General features: G+C 34.9%; 1 protein-coding gene across 1 annotated transcript in view; it reads right to left on the bottom strand.

The window, feature by feature from the left end:
• The window catches only part of LOC113075691 (V-set and transmembrane domain-containing protein 2-like protein), a 37,413-nt gene extending 18,611 nt beyond the window's left edge, over window positions 1-18,802 (bottom strand). The window contains exon 1 of the mRNA XM_026248376.1: window positions 18,491-18,802. Coding sequence (XP_026104161.1) covers window positions 18,491-18,608 — 118 coding nt within the window. The 5' untranslated portion in view covers window positions 18,609-18,802. The remainder of the gene's footprint in view (window positions 1-18,490) is intronic.
• Between the last annotated feature and the right edge of the window lie 444 nt (window positions 18,803-19,246).

Here is a 19,246-nt window from a genome sequence, read left to right on the forward strand (position 1 = left end):
GTTTAATCTGCAACACTTACCCTCACATATGAGCTCAAGTGCTCCCGTTGCCTGGAAACCAGAGGAGGCTCCTCACTTATGATCGGGAAAAAACATGCGGGCGTGAGCAGAACAACTGTGAGGAGAACTACATTTACCAATGCCCAAATAATTGAAGGCTCAGCTGGACAAACCTTCACGCAAACAGCTCAATCAGTCCGGTCCGACTGAGCTCGAGCCGATTTAATCTAAAGGGAAAAAATTAAGTATGTAAACCCTACTATCTCAATCAGATTAAAAAATACCTTGTGCACATGTGCAGTGATGTTTGTGCATTTGTTTCCCGAGTTGATATTTGATAAAAGCTGATATTTAATAATTTAAGGTTTTTATAGCATCTCACAGCATCGATATTAATGAAGAAGCTAAATCTGTGGCTGAGTTTGTAATAGCATGCTAGAATACTATTCTTAATAGTTCTGCTATATATTTATTTATATACTGAAATAGTACAAATAGCATGTTAAGTGTGCTGAAATCACACATGTGTACTAACTGCATACACTCTATACTGCATGTAATTGTTTCAAGTGTGTAATAATATATACAAATAGTATTTATGCTGATTAGATTAATATTAATACTTTCTTATTTTTTTAATAATAATTAGATATAAAATTTAATTCTATAAAATATTATTTATACAGATTTTAAACCATGTATAATTCTGGTTTATATATTTTTTTCATAATAATTATAATAATAATAACAATAATAATAATAATAATAATGACAGTTGTAAATGAATGAATGAATAAATGAATAAAAATAAAAAACAGATTTATATGTTGTTTGTTATAAATAATATGACTACTTTATGATTTATTATTATTATTATTATATTATAGAAATAAATTTAATTTAATATATATTTTTAATTAAATTGGACAAAACTTTGCAATTAATTTTAATTATAAAAATAATATATATAAATTTACTGTACTGGTATTCTACACTTTACTACCAATTTACATACAACATACTGTAGAAAAAAAAAAACTAGAGTATGGAGTATGCTAGTATTCTTGTGCTCACAGCTCAGCAGTTTTCACAGCGTTTGCATCATCACACGCTGGTCATCGATGTCTGTCTCCATCGCTCGGCTCGGACGGATGCTGCAGGCGGTGGGTCTGTGTTATGAAGACAGCGCAGGGTTTTATGAGCGTCAGTGGGAGGACAGGAGGACACACAGGGCCCTCAGAATGATGAATGTGCCGCGGCTCGCTCATATTATCCTCGGTTATTATATCAGCCCTGAATCTGCTGATATGAATCACAGCAGTGTCTGCCATCACTCCACTGCCACATGCATTCATACTCATGTCAAGATACACAACGCTGCCTTCCTCTCATAAAACCAGAGACAGAGAACGAGAGAGAGAGGAGGAAATGACAAAGACATCAAAGAGAAGATGAGAGGAGGCGAACGATAGACAGCAGCTGGAAGAGATGGAGAGAAAGAGAAGAGCAAACCAAATGAGCTGCATGACAGAAACATGCACAAATATAAACAGAGATGCTGATCAACACACTGTACGTATGCGGTGTGTGTTATGTATATTTAAAGGAGCTGTAAGTAATGTCAGCTGTTCTGGAACTTCTGCTAGACACGCCCACTTCCTCAAAACTCCGCCCACAAAAATCTGAGATGGAGCCAAGCTGCTGGAGTCGTCAAATTGTTGATTATTATAATGAAAATTATTTTAAACAATTTAATTAAATTAATAAATTCATTCATTACACAGTGATATAATAAATAACAAATTAGAACATAATTAAAATGTAAAAATGATCAATATTTTGTTACTATTTTACTACTACTATTCAAAGTGTTGATTATAATACTGAAAAATCTTGTTAGTTTTTTACAATTGAATTAAAAAGAAAAAATATGAATACATATTAAATAAAAATAAAATGATATAAGGGAATAATACATTTTATAATATAAGTTTTATAATATAAAATAAGTTTTATGTATTTTATCCTTATAATAAAATGAACAATAGTTTTAATATAAGCTTACAAACAAAGTATAACCAACATACTGATATAAAAATGTAAATAAAAAAATTAAAATGCATCCAAGATGGACAAAACTCTGATTGTTATACTGAAAATTATTGTTTTAAAAAATATTAAATGATATTTAAAAAAAGAAATAAACAGTTAAACTATCTAATGTAATAATAAAATAATGACTTCACATTACACAACACATTTTTGAGTGATATATTTTTATCCTTACATAGAGTCAAAATATTAATTATAATACTGAAAATTTAATCGTAAATTGATCAGAAATATTAAGTGTAAAAATTAAATGATATAATCTTATAAATTATATTAAATTACATATTTGTGTTTGTATCATTATAGTAAAGTAACAAAATAAAAAATAACAAAATTCATCCAAGATGGTGGGCGATTTAGAGATAAATAATAAATATTATTGCATTCAAAAGCAAAAAATATTCAATACAATTTTTAGCAGTTCATCCAACACATATGCTTTGTGTTTTTGTTTATTAGAGCATTGCATCATTAGCTTAACAACAGTATGCTAATGCTAAACTCTACTGTGAGTAAAGTGTGAGTTCTGTGCGCTTCACAGCAATATTTCTGACACACACAGCTGTAAATCACTTCTTTATGAGCTTCAGTGTCAGTCAGGATCCTGTCTGTGCAGAAACACTCCTGTCTCAAATCACACAAACATCCGACCGGTTTAACAAACCAATCCAGCAGGAATCAGAGCAGAGATGAGAGACAGAACAGAAGCAAATGATGGATATGTTGCTGGTGGAAGTAGGAGGTGAGCTATAATTATCCCCTGACGAATCCAGTTTTAGCTGAAGAAAAGGAATATATCATACCGATATAACAAACAATGCAAGTGTGAGCAATAATTGTGCTATATTTGGTTGCTATCACTAATGAAATATACTGATATTAATGCAATATTAAAAATGCTATTGCAAAAGCCAAGAAAACACAAGTGAATATGGTAAACAATCATGTTTCCCCAGCTGACTGATTACATTAAGAATTGCAAACATTTCAGTGCAACCTTTCTGAAATGTTATGGCTGAATATGCACAGATTTATATTAGTTTCCAGAAAATAAATCTGAACACTGGATAAAGCCAGGCTCAAATATTTTCTCTTTTTATTACTGCATGAATCAGAGACTACTGTCAGAAAATACATTTTCACTATATTTTTAGGAATAAAATGGTGTGATATATGAACATTATTAAATCTGAACTAACCCCTCGATAAAGAATGATAAGAAATATATAGAAGAAAACTTTAGTTCATGTAAGTACTAGAAAAACAATGTCATTGTCTATAGTCTATTCCCTACAAATGTCCCATTCTTAAATAAAGAGCTAGCGTTAATGGTTTTGTTCTGCCAGGGTTTCATCAGGACGTGTCTGACACTATAAAAGCAGACGTCTGTATGGTCTCTGTAATCGTTAACCTCAGATGGTTTAAAGATGTGCTGTTAAACCGTCAGCTTCCACTGCGAGCCATTGTGTGCTTCATGAGGACTGCAGACACTCACCACACGAGAAAGAGAAATAAGGATCGTTTTCAAAAAGCTTCACAATTCCTGATGGCTTTTTTTACACTCTCTATTGGTGAGAGAGGATATGATCTGATATATCCATGACAAAAGCAAACCTGTCATTCACCATCAGCCCAAAAGAACCCCATCATTTCTGTATGAGGAACATCTGTGTGTGCTGATGAAGGGAAGTGGGGTGAGAAATGAAGCAGCGACGATTAAACCCCTTCATCAAATGCTGAAGAAAAGACAAGTGCTGGAGTTTTTTGTGTTTGCTGTTTCGTAAGACTCACGGTTGACATGACCTTATTTAATATAATAAAGTGCATCAGTAACAGGTCAGATACTGAAATCAGCTCAAATTCATGAACATACTTTATCATTCAAAACAACTCAAATCTTTTTGAAGGGATGCATGGATGGATGGATGGATGGATGCATGGATGGATGGATGGATGCATGGATGAATGGATGGATGGATGCATGGATGGATGGATGGATGCATGGATGGATGGATGGATGGATGCATGGATGAATGGATGAATGGATGGATGGATGCATGGATGGATGGATGGATGCATGGATGGATGGATGGAAGAATGGATGGATGGATGAATGAATGAATGAATGAATGGATGGATGGATGAATGGATGAATGGATGGAAGTATGGATGGAAGTATGGATGGATGGATGGATTGATTGATAGATATATAACTGAAATAAATTTGACTTTATGACAGTCAAAACTCTGGACTTCATGACAAATCAAACTGAATCACAAACTCTCCGATGCTGAAGCACAAAGTAAAGCTAATGTGTGACAGATGAATGAAGACGTCTCTCATCTCTCTGCCGCTTGAGAGCATCCAGCCACCCAGAGACCGAGAGATATGAGAGCGATAGTGATCAGAGGACGGCTGTGTTCACACATATCTGTGCTTCACGTCTAATCTCTTCATCAGCACATGAAGACACAGACCAGCTGCGACCAGCCGACACAGAAATACAATCCACAAACTCAAACTGGATTCCTCAAAACCCCATCCAATCGTTTAGATGTTGCATGTTCGTTCATGAGCTTTGCATTACTCAATTACTAGTCTATTACTATCACTCATGTTGAAATGTCTAAGTATTTAAACTCAGTGTGCACCCTTACAAACTTGATTAATTCACTCACACTCAAACAAAACACCTTAACAATGGTGTAACAACGCCCTGACAACCACCCAGTATACCCTAGAAAGCGTTCTGAACCGCTGACTTTCCACAAGCAGCGCTGAGGCTGGTCTGGGATCAGGAGTGTCTCTGGAGGATCAGCTCTCCACCTGAGGATCAGCGCTGGCTTTCTGGAAAACACACAGTCCAGGGAGCTGAACAAAGCGAGGCAAGTTCAGCGTGACATTGATAAACGACACAGTGCGGGAGGACATGTGCAACCTTCCCATGAACACAAGCAAACTAGACAGATGCAGCTGCCACACCAATAACCACACCAGAGAAGAAGAGGACGAGAGACAGACAGACTGAGAGAGAGAGAGAGAGAGAGAAGACCTCTTGTTTTAAAGATTAATAAACCAAAATTCACAAGATTCAAAGCATTTTTTAATTACTTGACTGTAACACATTTGTTTGTGAGTAAAGCTGTGAGGTGGGCGGCATGTTGGAAACATAAAAATCATGATTAATAGCAGCATTTATCTAAATATTTACTCCACCACGAAAAAAAAGTGTTGCACAGAGACTTATTTTTGGTACTTAATACAAAAATTTAGAAAAGGTAAATGCAGCTTCTCAATGTTACACTTTTTTCACAATTCTGAGGAAAAAAGTCGGAAGAGTGAACTCAGATTTACGACAAAAACAATCAAAATTGTGAGATAAAAAACTGAAATGAACTTTTTTTAAAAATATATTTATTTTGTGATGAAAACACAATTATAACTTTTTTCTTGCAATTCTGACTTTATCTCACAATTATAACTTTTTTTCTGGTGATAAAAAAAAGAAAAAAAGTCAGAAATAAGAAGAGATACAAATTCAGAATTTTGAGAAGGAAAGTACAAATTGTTACATTTAAACTTACAATTGTAAGAAAAAGTCAGAATTCTGAGATATAAAGCTGCAGTTAAAGCTGCGGTAGGGAACTTTTGACGCTCTAGCGGTTAATAAACAGAAATGCTTGCGTCTTGCGGAAGAACATCGTAGTCGGAACTACTTCTCTCTGTTTATGTCTATGAAGAATCACAAAGGTACTGGGTTACTCCGCCGCGGTACCCCCGAAGCAATCTAAAATAGTCCGAATATAAACACTTATTATAGGTGCACCCTAGTGATTCAGGACAAGCTAAAAACACGGTTTGGAAAATGGATTCATGGTGTACTCACTTATTATATACATTTTTCTACATTTTGAACACAAACAAAGTTACGGACCACAGCTCTGATTGGTTGTTTCTTACCGGGAGCGATGGAGTTTCTGCAAATGGCAATAGGACACTGGGAGGAGCCAGAGGAGCTTGATTTATTCACAGATTATCTGTCTCATATTCTACTGTCAGGACATAATGACAGGTTTAACAAATATGTAAAAAATATTTTTTTTTACAAAATTTCCCTACAGCACCTTTAACTTTGTTTTGTGACAGAAATACTAAATATAATGATTTTCCTCAAAATTGCAAATTTGACACTTTTCTTCTCAGACATGTATTTAGTAACTGCAATTTAACACTTTTGCAAAGAAAAAAAAAAGTCTGAATTGTGTTTGTTTCCAATACGAAATAAAGTTAAAACAATTAATTACACAATTCTGACTTTTTTTCATAATTGCGAGTTTATATCTCGCTTTTCTGACTTTTTTTTTTAAAAAAAAGGTAACGATTACCTTTTTATTTTATTTTTTTATTCAGTGATTTGCGAGTTCATATGTTGCAATTTCTAATTAGGCCAAACATCTTGCAATTCTGAGAAAAAAAGAGAAAATAAGAATTTGCAATTACCTTCATTTTTTATCCCTTGCTGGAAATAAGCTTCCACACTTTTGCATAATTTGCAAATACGTTTTTTGAAAGACAAACAGCTCACTAAAAAATATAGTTCAAAATGCAGTTTCGTAATACATTAACATTGCTTTTATGTATTTCTGAGCTTTACAGTTTACAGAAAGTCAAAATCTTTGACAATTTTAAGTAAGAACGTAGATCTAATAAGTAATCCTGTACACACAGCAGTCATGACATCCTAAATAAACATTACATGGAAAAGAACAGCATCTAAAGTTGCTTTTTTGGGCTGCACTATCCCTTTACAAACAAACTCATGCATATGTGCTTTTATATTAGCAAAATCTCAAATGTCCAGATAAAGACTTAAGAACTGAATCCATCCTTAAGTAGTGCTGTGAAAATTAGACTTAATTATTTCAAATCTTCTCAGCGTGAGAGTGACTCAAAGAACATTAGTGTTAGATTGAGGCTTTAAAAGCACCGTGTGACAGAAAGACAAAAGCTGAGAGAGGAGAAGGAATTGGCTGCGCTGTATTAAGAAGAATAAGAGCGAAGGAAAACGTGTCACTGTCAATATTCAGAAACACATCAGGAGGACAGCGCTACACAAACACACAAAAGATTCATTTACTGACTGCACTAATTAAAGCCACTTTTTGACGGACTGCTCACTTTTCATGAGAATGAGTGTGAAAATAAAATTATGTTATTCTGTCTGAAAACAACAACAACAAAAACATGAAATAAACATTTTTAAGTTATAAAAGCCCAGTGGACTGAACTTGAGCAATGCAAAGCAAACAACATCCAAGATTAAATTCATTCATTTTCCTATTCATATTAAACACAAATTGCAATATATCTGTGGAAATCATGATACATTTTATTTTTCAGAATGCTTTGATGAATAGAAAGTTCAAAAGAACAGCTGGGATAAATATCTTTACGGTCACTTTTGACCAATTGAATGCATACTTGCAGAAAAAAATTACTATTTCAATTTAAAAAAAAAAAAAAAAAAAAAACATTTTGGGGGGCAAATAAAAAATTATAATTGGCCAAATAAAATTAAATAATAAAAATATAGAATATATGCAATAAAATATCAAACATATTTTGTAAAACCTTTTCATTATGAATGTACTGTAGGTCAGCATGAATATTTTGGCATCTAATATCAACTTTTACAATTCTCATTAAATGACAAATCAATCTAAAATGTAATGTTTGTACTATAAACAGACATAGGGTAGTTTAACACAAGCATCTTGCAGCTTTAAGTGTCGGTGAAGGGATGCTTGAATCATTTCTCAGGCTGAATCTCACGGACGGTTGCATTGTAAACATGTCTTGTTGCAGAAGACAAGCATGAGCGTAAAGCATGTCTCTCATCCTCACAGACCTGTCAGTGACCAGTGATGTCTTCACGAGCCCTCGGGCGCCTCAAATCAGCTCACATTTCTCTCCAGAAACACCTCATAAACCTCAATCTATAGCATAATGTCACGGGACAAGCAGCAGGATAAAGAGAGACGCCCCAGCCGCAGAAACAAGCATGTCTCTGTCCCTGCGGACACACCAAACACGTCATGATCGACTGCAAAAGAGGCTCTGGAAGCAACAGCGGACCAGATAATGAGCCGAAGATGAAATAAAACACCTTCCATTATACAGTTAGTGGCTTGTATGGATGTCACTAAGAGTTTATGAGCGCACTTTTCTGCCCTTTTCACTACTACTGAGCTGTTTTTAAGCATATTATAACACGTTTTCTGCATTTAAATGATAAATTACCAGCGAAAATGCTGTTATGCATCAGAAAGCACCAGGGTGGTAATATATTACACACTTCTGGTACACACGGATGCCAGAATAAATAATAAAACACATTTGGTGGTTCACAAAATATAGAACTAACTACTTAATTTGAAGCTTATACACATAGAAGTATTTCTATAATGCCTATATTTGCCTATTTACTGTAATGTTATTATTGTTAGCTAAAAACTATTCAAACTCACTTTCTTTAATTGAAATAAAGCCAAAAGAAAGTGAAATATACATATTAGAGGACAATTTTAAACGTAAAACGAAAGTAACTAAAAGTACAAAAAATGAGTAAAGCTAGAATTAAACTAAAAATTAAAGAAAGAAAGAAAGAAAGAAAGAAAGAAAGAAAGAAAGAATAAAAATAATGTTAAAGGTTTAACACGTGACTTTGACTTTTGGATTTTCATTCCAAAAAATTAAATATAATGTTAGAAGAAAACGTAAGCATCAAAAAATAAAATACAATAATTAAATAAATAATTAATAATACCAAAATAAAATAATTTTAAGTTTAAGTAATAAAATGACTAAAGCTAAAATACAAAAATAAAAGCGAAATACAATACTTAGAATAAATAAAACTAATAAAAAAGACAACAGCTTAGCAAAAACATGAAATATGAAAATATAAATAAATACTACACTGCAAAAAAAAAAAAGAAAATACATAAAACTAGGGCACAATGTACTGTATCATTAATAACGATACCATACTGTGTTATAACTAGAATAACGATGATTCTAATGCATGTTAAAACCCAATGTCAGGTGTAACATCATGCATTCAAATGCATTTCATTTTTAAGGTGGAACCATCAATAGGAAAATATTTTCATTTGTTTTATCCCATTGAATGTGCGATAAACCATCATATAGAAGAGCTGCTGAAATTTCCTAAAACACTTTTGACTTTTAACCTGTAAGGATGACGAGGACGGGAAATTATACCAAATACGTTGTGTTTTGGTTTAACACATCACTCTGAGCAGCAGCAGTTTTCAATGAGACGGCGAGAGATGAAGTGTGTGTGTGTGTGTGTGATTATCACTGAATCGGCCGTCCTACTTTCATCAGGCCCGGAGAGACACTCCAGCTTGTGTGATATCTCAGCGGGCGGCCCGTGCTGCCCATCGCCCGCAGGTCACACACACACACACAAACACACACACAGATCTTCAGCTGTGTGTGTGGCTTAATGCATTCAACATGCACATATATGATGGAGAAACCAGCGAAACACACACACACACAGAGCTCAGGAGATCATTACACCGAGCAGAGGAGAGGGGCAGAGAGATGAATTATTTAACGCAGTGGCAACCAAATGAATAAACAAACAGATGAAGCGAGAGACGGCAAGCGCCTCCACTACACCCACGCCTGACAACAAACATCTTCCTGCTCCTGCATCCACACACAGACTCAAACACCGCCTGCCTTCAACAAGATCTGATGCACATCACATGAGGAGAGCATCTGAGCGACTATCACTCATCAGCTTTTAGCATTTACTGAGTAAAGCAACATTTATACACTACGAAACATGGGAGCAACATCTAAACAGCATGCACACACACACACACAAACATATATTTACATTTATATATATATAATTCAAGTGGCATGCTTTTGCATTTGATGTCTTCACACACACACACACACACACGTATATATTTATATAGAACATATGCCCAAACATAGACTGCCTCTAAAAGGTATGCTGCCTTCTAAGATACCTTGTTTTGGCAGCATCACATGTGTCCATCACAGATAAGCCAATCCCAGAATGCACTGCAACAAGCTCTGTGTAAACACATTTTCGCAGGATGGTTGAGAGTCCAGGGAAACTCTACTTCATTCAGTGCTGAAAAGTCAAATAAAATAGTACTAATAATAATTTGAAATAAAATATAATCTGTTTTGTATTTTGTTCATTAGAACAACACTTCATTAGAATTCAAACTCTACTCAAGTCTCTGTTGGTGTGATGTGTTTTCACCTCTGTTGAGTGCTCCTGCTTCTGTGATTTCTTTAGGATGCTGCCTATTTAGGGAAAGACAGCACAGCAGCTCACTAGGTTAATAAACTTCAGAAATATTTATGTTTTAATTACCGTTGAAGAAAACTCTGTGCATGCGTAAAATTAAAAATAAGATACCGTATTTTTCGGACTATAAGTCGCACCTGAGTATAAGTCGCATCAGTCCAAAAATATGTCATGACGAGGAAAAAAACGTCGCATTTATTTAGAACCAAGAACCAAGAGAAAACAGTACCGTCTACAGCCTCGAGAGGGCGCTCTATGCTGCTCAGTGGTAGACTACAGGAGCAATGAGGAGTATAGAGCGCCCTCTAGCGGCTGTGGACGGTAATGTTTTCTCTTGGTTAATTTCTCTTGGTTCATGTCAAATTAATTTTGATAAATAAGTCGCACCTGACTATAAGTCGCAGGACCAGCCAAACTATGAAAGAAAGTGTACAATACGGTACAATACTGATTTTGGCAGCAATTAATTTATTTAAAATGGCGTTTATCATATTTGGGGTTAGGGTTATGAATAGTTATCCAGTTTCTTCTGGAATTTAAATCCTTGCAGTTTTTACATCTATCGGCTGTGTAGGATTGTGGCATCTTTGAATATTCAATGATTATTATGGTGAAAGACATCAAGTTGACGTCAATCTCTACATGCTTGAGCTGTTGAATGAGGCATCAACCTACACATATCTATTGCGTGGATGAGGGCAGCTGTTTTCATACACCAGGGAAACCGCTATATTCTACTGGTCCAGAAGCGCCACCTGTAGTCAGAAAATGATTTAGCATTTTCAGTAAATTCGCCTGCTGTTCTTTCAGACCAATATCAAATAAACTACCCATGTTTTTATGCAGCAGACATATTGTTAATGTGAACCAGTGGATCAACAAGAAACTAACGTGCCTTTTAAAATAATAAATAATTAAGACAGTAAGACATATTGTCATATATACGTTTTAAAATTAATATAATAATTAATGTTTGACTCATCCCTTGTCTTAAACCTGTTTTTATTGTAAGTTTTCAAAAAGGGTCATAAAAAGTCTTAAATCAGATTTTTTTTAAAATCTCGCAAACAATTCCTTCCTTGATATTTGTTATTCATGTATGATTATTTTAAATGTAATCACACACTTGTATAAATTAATTCTCGTATAGTCAGCCAATCAGATTGTAGCTTGTGGTTTTGAGGAAAATGCCCATCAGATGGTGTTGGCCGTGTGAGACTGAGACCCAGGTGGCAGTGTTTGGACAGAGCTCAGGTAAATGAGCTGAGCGAGTGAATCTTGAGTTATAAACACAGCTAATTAAACAGGGTTATTTAACATTTGGTATCTTCATTTGTCTCGTTCTGTCACCATCGAGTCCCAACATGCCCCTCAATTAACCCTGATGTCCAAATGCCACCAGACTGTCTTCATCCTGTGGATTCAGCACTCGAAGGCAAACAAAAGAGCGGCGTTGAGGAGGAAGACGAGCTGGGGAGCGTGTGCAAGCGGCTCCAGATCTGTTTGGAGAGGATGTGGAGCCCAACAGCGCACGTGTGCCAGCAGACGCTCGCTGCCAACGGCTCCCCGGGAGCTGAGCGACGGCCAGCCCGGCAGAAATGTGTCTAATGTGAGATAAGCTGTCGCTCCACTGAGGAGAACTCAGCTCTCGCTCGCCCACGCCTCTGTCTTTACTCTTCACATCAAGGCAGGAGGGGAAGATGGCGGTCACAAAGAGAAGAAAGACTGAAACACAAGCTGCTTGAGAACACAGAGGGGGAGAGGGGGGCAGAGAGAGAGGGAGAGAGAGAGGGGGGGGGAGATAGATAGAGAGAGAGAGAGACAGAAAGATGAACAAAATATTTATTACTCTTTTTTTACTTATAAATTACTTAACTTATACACTAATACTTATATTATATATTATAGTATTTTATGTTGTATAAAAGTATATAAATAGAATTGATAAAATAAATAGAAACCAAAATATAACCATTCCTTTTTCTTATATAGTTTATGTTTTTATGTTCTTATAGAGTGTGTGTGTGTGTATATATATATATATATATATATATATATATATATATATATATATATATATATGTGTACATATATTTTATATTTCAATAGTGGTGCTTTAGCTGTCAAACGTTTTTTTTTTTTTAGTAAAATGAGCTCAAAGTGTAAAAAAAACAGGCTTTTTAAAGTAATTTAACCTGTTAACTGTCACTCACGTTTTTGAAGATAGACTTGAATGTGCATGATACAAACCTAAATTTTTATAATTCATGACTGAAAACATTTTGTAACATGATTTTGATGAACCATTTACATGGTAATGCAATGTCTGATTTTAAAATGGGTTTTAAAGGATGAATTTTGAGATTTTATGTTTTCAAGTGATATATAACTTCTGATGATTTCTAAAAAGTGATAGAGGAAGTCTTTTTTTTAAACAAAGGTCAAAACTCTTTTTGTAATGTAGATTTCTGAGGGTGCACTCTTGTCATAAATTAATCTATTACTTTTCCTACATAATTTTTAACAAAAAATATTGGTAAAATATATATTTGGGAGTCTTAGACCTTTCCAACGATATATAGTTTGTCAAGATTAGATTAAATTTGATTGTAATATAGTATAGTCAACGTAGCCGTCCCGTATGACAGTTAGCAGGTTAAGTAAAAGAAATACTGTAAAAAGTAATAATGAAAAAAAAAACGTTAACTTTTAATTACATTTTATGTTGTATAAAAATTGTAATAGTATTTAAAAATTAAATAGAAACTTTTTTTTTTATGTAGGGTTAATTCAGCAAGTTAAAGACACATGATAGTACATAGGTCTGTTTCCATTTCACATCTCATGTAAAAACCCTCATTAAATCCAGTCCAATCAAGATCGTGTGAATCTCAAACTTCCAGAACATCGATCTGATCTTGCTTAGATCCCCAACACAATCAGTCGGAGGAGATGATTCATGTACCATCCACATCACAAGCGTCGCAAGCATCTGCTGAACGTCAACGGGGAACGTTTGAGCTCCACACCACAGATGAGCACACGCTGAAATAATGACACCCTCCAGATGTAATCGCACACTTAGATGTCTGACGAACACCAGAAACAGAGAGAAACGAACCAAAAGAGACGGGCGGCACAGAGAGAAAGACATTTATAGATTTCAGAGGAAAGAGAGAGAGAGAGACGCGGTGGTCCAGCAAAATGTTAACGGATTGATTCTTGTTAAGTGATATAAATGAGCATCTATTCAGACTGAGCTTTAAGCAAACCACCAAGACTTTCAGAGAGAAATAAACGTCATAGTCCTCCCACAACACATGGACTAATGCATCACAATCCTGACTCAAGAGAAGACCTGAGTCTTTGAAGAAAGAAAGCATTTAAGACATTTCTGAAGCTAAAGAAAACCTTCTCGACTAAACCAAAGCTACAGTCTGACTCACAGTGAATGCTGCACATTTATACTAGTCTCAATATTACAAAGATGCTTCATTTCACAGCTAGAGTAGACCACTGTTAAACTGGTCATGTGACTCAGAGAGCCACTCTGATTGGCTGAGCTCTAATTCCTGTCACATTAATGAGTCAGCGCTTAAAACGCTCTCGGAAACTGTATAAAAGAGTTAATCATCATAAAATGCATTTTATGAAACTATAATGCACCTCAACTACACATTCAAAAAAATAAATACATTACAATAAATAATACATTTATTTAATTTAGATGCCACATCTTCATTAAACTCAACCAAAAGTGATTTTACTATCAAGATACTATTTTTTTATATATATTAAAATTCATTCTACTTTTTTAATTTCTATATAGTTTTTATAATTTTAGTTTTAGTTAGTTATTTTAGTACATCAAGTTAAACTGAATGAAAATTAGAAATGTTGCTTTTACAACTAGTTTTCTTATATGTTATTGTTTCAAGTAACAACTTTTTCAAGTACATGTGTTTTCGTGGTTATAATTAATTCGATTTATATGTTATACTGTATACAAATGATATTTATTTTAATTATAATAAGCCTGATTTGAAACCTGAGCTGTCTATCCTGACAGTATTTTACTACTATAATTAACTAAACTGTGACTGAAAGTACAAATATTTTTGTTACTTGAAATAAATGTTAACTGAAACAAAATCAAATATAAAAACCTTTCGTTTTAAGTTAGTTTAACTTGAATAAGTAAAATAACAAACTGTAACGAGTAACAACAAGGCTATACTGACATATAAAAACAAAAGCTAAAATTTCTACTAAACTTTAACATTTCAATAAAAACTGATTCTGCATAAAAACTATAAAAAGCATCTCTCAATGGTACTAAAATAAATAACTAATTAACAGTTGCACTCCCAACCAAATGCATGTACTGTATGCTCCGTAGAAAAGGACATTTCACCACCAAAAAGTGTGCATTCAAATTAAAAACACATCCAATATTTGTGTGCTGTCTGTTCCAGCTTCAGCCTGTGCTGTAATCAGTATTGAGCACTAGTCAGGGCTCTAGTGCACTTCTCAAGAGGGAGCACTAATGAGATGCTGTCTATACAGAACTATTGACAGCACTAACGTGTGAGCTTTCATTCGCTCACTTCAGTCAGGAAGAGGCTCACTAGGAGTGCGTCTCATTCACTAAAGCACTGAAACGTTCACGCCATAAAAATGGGTATAATGTTACAATATTAACTTACCAGAAATGTAGAAGGTTTCTTCACTCTCAAAGCATCAGAAATGGAGGATGAACGCATGATTTATGATGACACTAATGAAAAAATCAGAAAACTAGAAATGAAAAACGAGAGGAAAATGTTTTCTTCAAATCGCAATCACAATTACAGATGCTGAAGTCCACTTATGTTATTCTGTGTGCTTTTTTCTCTTTCTACAGGTTTTCTTAAGGGTTTTCCATTGTTTTCATTTTAGTTTAAGTATAACATTATGACACCATTCATATTTTTACTTTAGTATAATTTAAAGAAGAAACCAATCCAAAGTATGGTTGACACTTGAGGCTTAATACTATAGAAAAGCAAGTTTTCAGCTTGTTTATTTTCATATAGAAATATGGCACGCAGTTGCTTCAAACAATGTTATAAACATCATTCCTGTTATATGAAATGCTGCGGTTTTAAAGGATAGCACATAAAACTGATGTCATGACACTAAAATGCACCTCAACTGGAAATATGCATTAAAATATATTATTAAATACAAAGACGATGAATTGAGCTCCATAATTATTATTTACCTGCACAGTGTTTTTCTTACAGATCTTACATCTTGTGTTTTTTCCAAAGGTAACGTGTGTGTGTGTGTGTGTGTGTGTGTTGTAAGTCAGCTGTAAAATCCATATCAACATCTTCAGACTTGTTAAAGCACGACACAAACATTCAGAAACACTGAACGAGCATCGAAGCGTGGATCACAAGAGCAAGCACCATCCAATGAAGAGAAACCAGCCGGAGCAGCAGGTGATGTCAGCGGTCATCGGTTTGAGTGATGGCTGGAGAAATCAAGTGTGTGTGTGTGTGTGTGTGTGTCTCATGAACACATCACTGCTGACGCTTATTAGTGTTCACTGACTGCAACTGTTTCTCTAAACAAACCAGTAACTAACTTATTAAAAATGCCACTGGACATGTGCTGCTGCTTTAACACACACACACACACACACACACACACCCACACACACACACATATATATTATACAAGTTATATAACTTAAAAAATATATATTAATATAAATAAATACATCACAAATTGGGATAATCTTAAGAATCACCAATCAGTGTCTCAAAGTCTGACTCACCACAAAAATAAATAATATTAAATACAAAATTATTTATTTAATATATTATATATAAATATATAATATGTTTATATAAAAAATAATATAATAAACATTTTTTTTACATTTCAAGTAAATAAATAAATATACAAAAGTAATAAATTAATAAAAAATAAACATTTCTGTTGAAGAACTGAATTTTTTATTCAACTTCTTTGAAAGTTCAATGCTTAAAGTATATATATATATATTATAAACCAAACCAGACCAGTCAATAAAGACTTATTAATAGAACAGGATTTTCTACGTATTAAAGACAGAATCTAGCAGACGAACACAAAGACACCAGGATGTGTGTGAAAGAAAACTACTGCCGTAGAAAATGAGATTCCTCTTTAGTCTTTACACATTGCTATTCATCTGACGTGTGCTGTGCTGCAGCGAGCCGTCCGCCGGGTCTGCGCTCTTTGTTTCATTACTGTGAGGTCAGAGGAAAACAGAGCTTTTAAGTTGTTGTTGACATTAATTAAGCCTCGTTACCACAGGCCACGGTATTCCCGGCGGCAGGAAGACGAACGCAAAGGTATTGAACACAAGCTGTCCATCACTCCAGAGACACAGAAAGCAGTTCAGCTTTAAACGTTTCATTCAAATATTAACAATAACACAATTAAGAAACACTTGGGTGAATCTCACCAAAATATGGCCAAGCATAAAGAAAGACAAAGCAATTATATAAACATTTTCTTGCATTATAACATATTTCCAAGCCTTCATCCAAGACCAGTGAACTCATTGGGCCTAAATTAATTTTCGATGAATAAAACTTGGGCGAATCTACAAATAAAGATCCTCCTAATCTTTCCATAAACCGTCAAAGCTATTTAAAGGAAACACAGTCTTAGTTTAAATCCACTGCAGTCTGATCTTGCCAATAGTCCAGTAGAAACCCATCACAAGATCATACACGGATCCAGATCTGCATGTCAAACGATCCAGAACATTCAGATCACTTTCCTGATCCTACTGTATTGGCCTTTTTAATATTCCTCATGAATATCACCTCTGATCAAACCCAGCTCTTTAATTTCATGGTGTGCGGCCCACAATCCGGCGTGTGAACTCTTTCATCAGCATGATGCACGCCTGGGTTCATCAGCACTGATTTATTCATTGCATCAGTCATCTTTTGTTCGCACGATTGCCGAAACTTCTCAAAATGAATACAGAATAAGCATATTTTACACAATCCTTTCCATTTTCAGAGCATTTGCATTCATTTTAAAGAGAATATGTTCAAATTCCAGGCACCAACATGATGTTTAATTACAGTCCGACTAGAATCTTGAAATGCATGCAATGTTTTTTTTTTTGCTCGTTCTGCAAAGAAGACAATTTATGGAATTATAAACCTAGAATCTCAAGCATCTTTGGCTAAAAATAAGGGAGGTTAGGTATATAACTGTAAAAACACTGCTGAAATATAGTATTGCCATGGTATAACCCATTTAAAACTATGAGTAAGATCATTTTAACCATCTTATACTATCTAGTTAACAAAAGTCATGAAACAGACCAAATTTCAACCATGTTTGTTTCAAGGACCCAGGAAAACCAGTATATTTCCTATACACCATTACCAAGTTAATCATTAAAAACATCGTTGAGCCACAGTACTTTTTTCATGGTGTTCAAAAGGCAGGGTGATATTCCTGGACACTATTATGAAGATTTTACCATGGTATTCTTTGACAAACCCATTAAGGTAGCATGGTATAAATCAGCATTTAACACCATCAGTGATTCAGAAGCCAACCAGACGAGTTTTTACCAGGTTAAAAATCTACAGAATGGTAACTCCAGGTTTAAAACCATGGTAATGTTTTGGGCACTACAATGAAGTACGTTAAAGCATCTTATAGTATATGAATATGTCAAATAAACAATACCAAGGTACCACCTGATACCAGTTATGGCAATACCATGGTGTTCTTTGTAGTGGTACCTAAAAGTACCATGATATCACCATCAAATACATGGTACTACCACCTGTCTATAAGCCCAGTGCAGTAGTATTGGTGATGAAATCCATCTCCATCATTGTGCCGTTCGGCTTCAAATGACAGTCGTTTACGAGCCTCAAACCTGTGAACGTGCGAGTACAGAACCGGGTCGAGTCCAAACGTCTTACCGTTCGTGGATATATGGTTCTCCACGTCGTCGCTTCCAGCTTGTCTGAGACTGGCACTAAGTTGGATGTAGAGTCCCATACAATGTAAACTCCTCAGAATCACTCCAAACGCGCCCATCACTGCTCCCTGCAAAACACTCTCTCACATCAGGTGGAAATACACGGCTTTAAGAGATAGATCCAGGTGTGGTGAGTGATTGCTGGTGGTTTTTGTCCCTGATGACAGCGGACAGGAGCGGATGAGAGGAGGATGCGTGTGTTTGCAGTCGCCCACTGATGTGATTCGAGGCTCCGCGAAGAGAAACTCCCCGGATCTAACCGATGCGGCGGAGGGAACAGCGCGAGGAGGAAGTGCGGCGGCTGTCATTGGGGAATTTCAATTAGGCGGAATAATATTTAAGAGATTTTTTTTATAGCCAACCTTTGCGATTAACGGTCAAATATCAACAGTCATCGTGGGTTGAGGTAAAATTCCATTTTAAAATGTTTCTGGCTTAAATTTAACTTATGACTTTATATTTAAGTAACCAATTGTTGATAGCAGAAGCATAACAAGATTTTTTCGTATTTATGACCAGCGCAAAACTGGTGCTTACTACTGAATATTTGATAAAGAACAAACTCTTAGAAAAAAGGGATCATGGGGTTCTATATAGAATATAAACAACTCCAAAGAACCTTTTATGCTAAAAAGGTTCTATAATGACAAAAAGAACCCTTTTGGCACAAAGGGTTCATATCTTGAATTTTGTGATC

This window comes from Carassius auratus, unplaced genomic scaffold, assembly GCF_003368295.1.
Source record: "Carassius auratus strain Wakin unplaced genomic scaffold, ASM336829v1 scaf_tig00017474, whole genome shotgun sequence".
NCBI classification, from domain to species: Eukaryota; Metazoa; Chordata; class Actinopteri; order Cypriniformes; family Cyprinidae; genus Carassius; species Carassius auratus.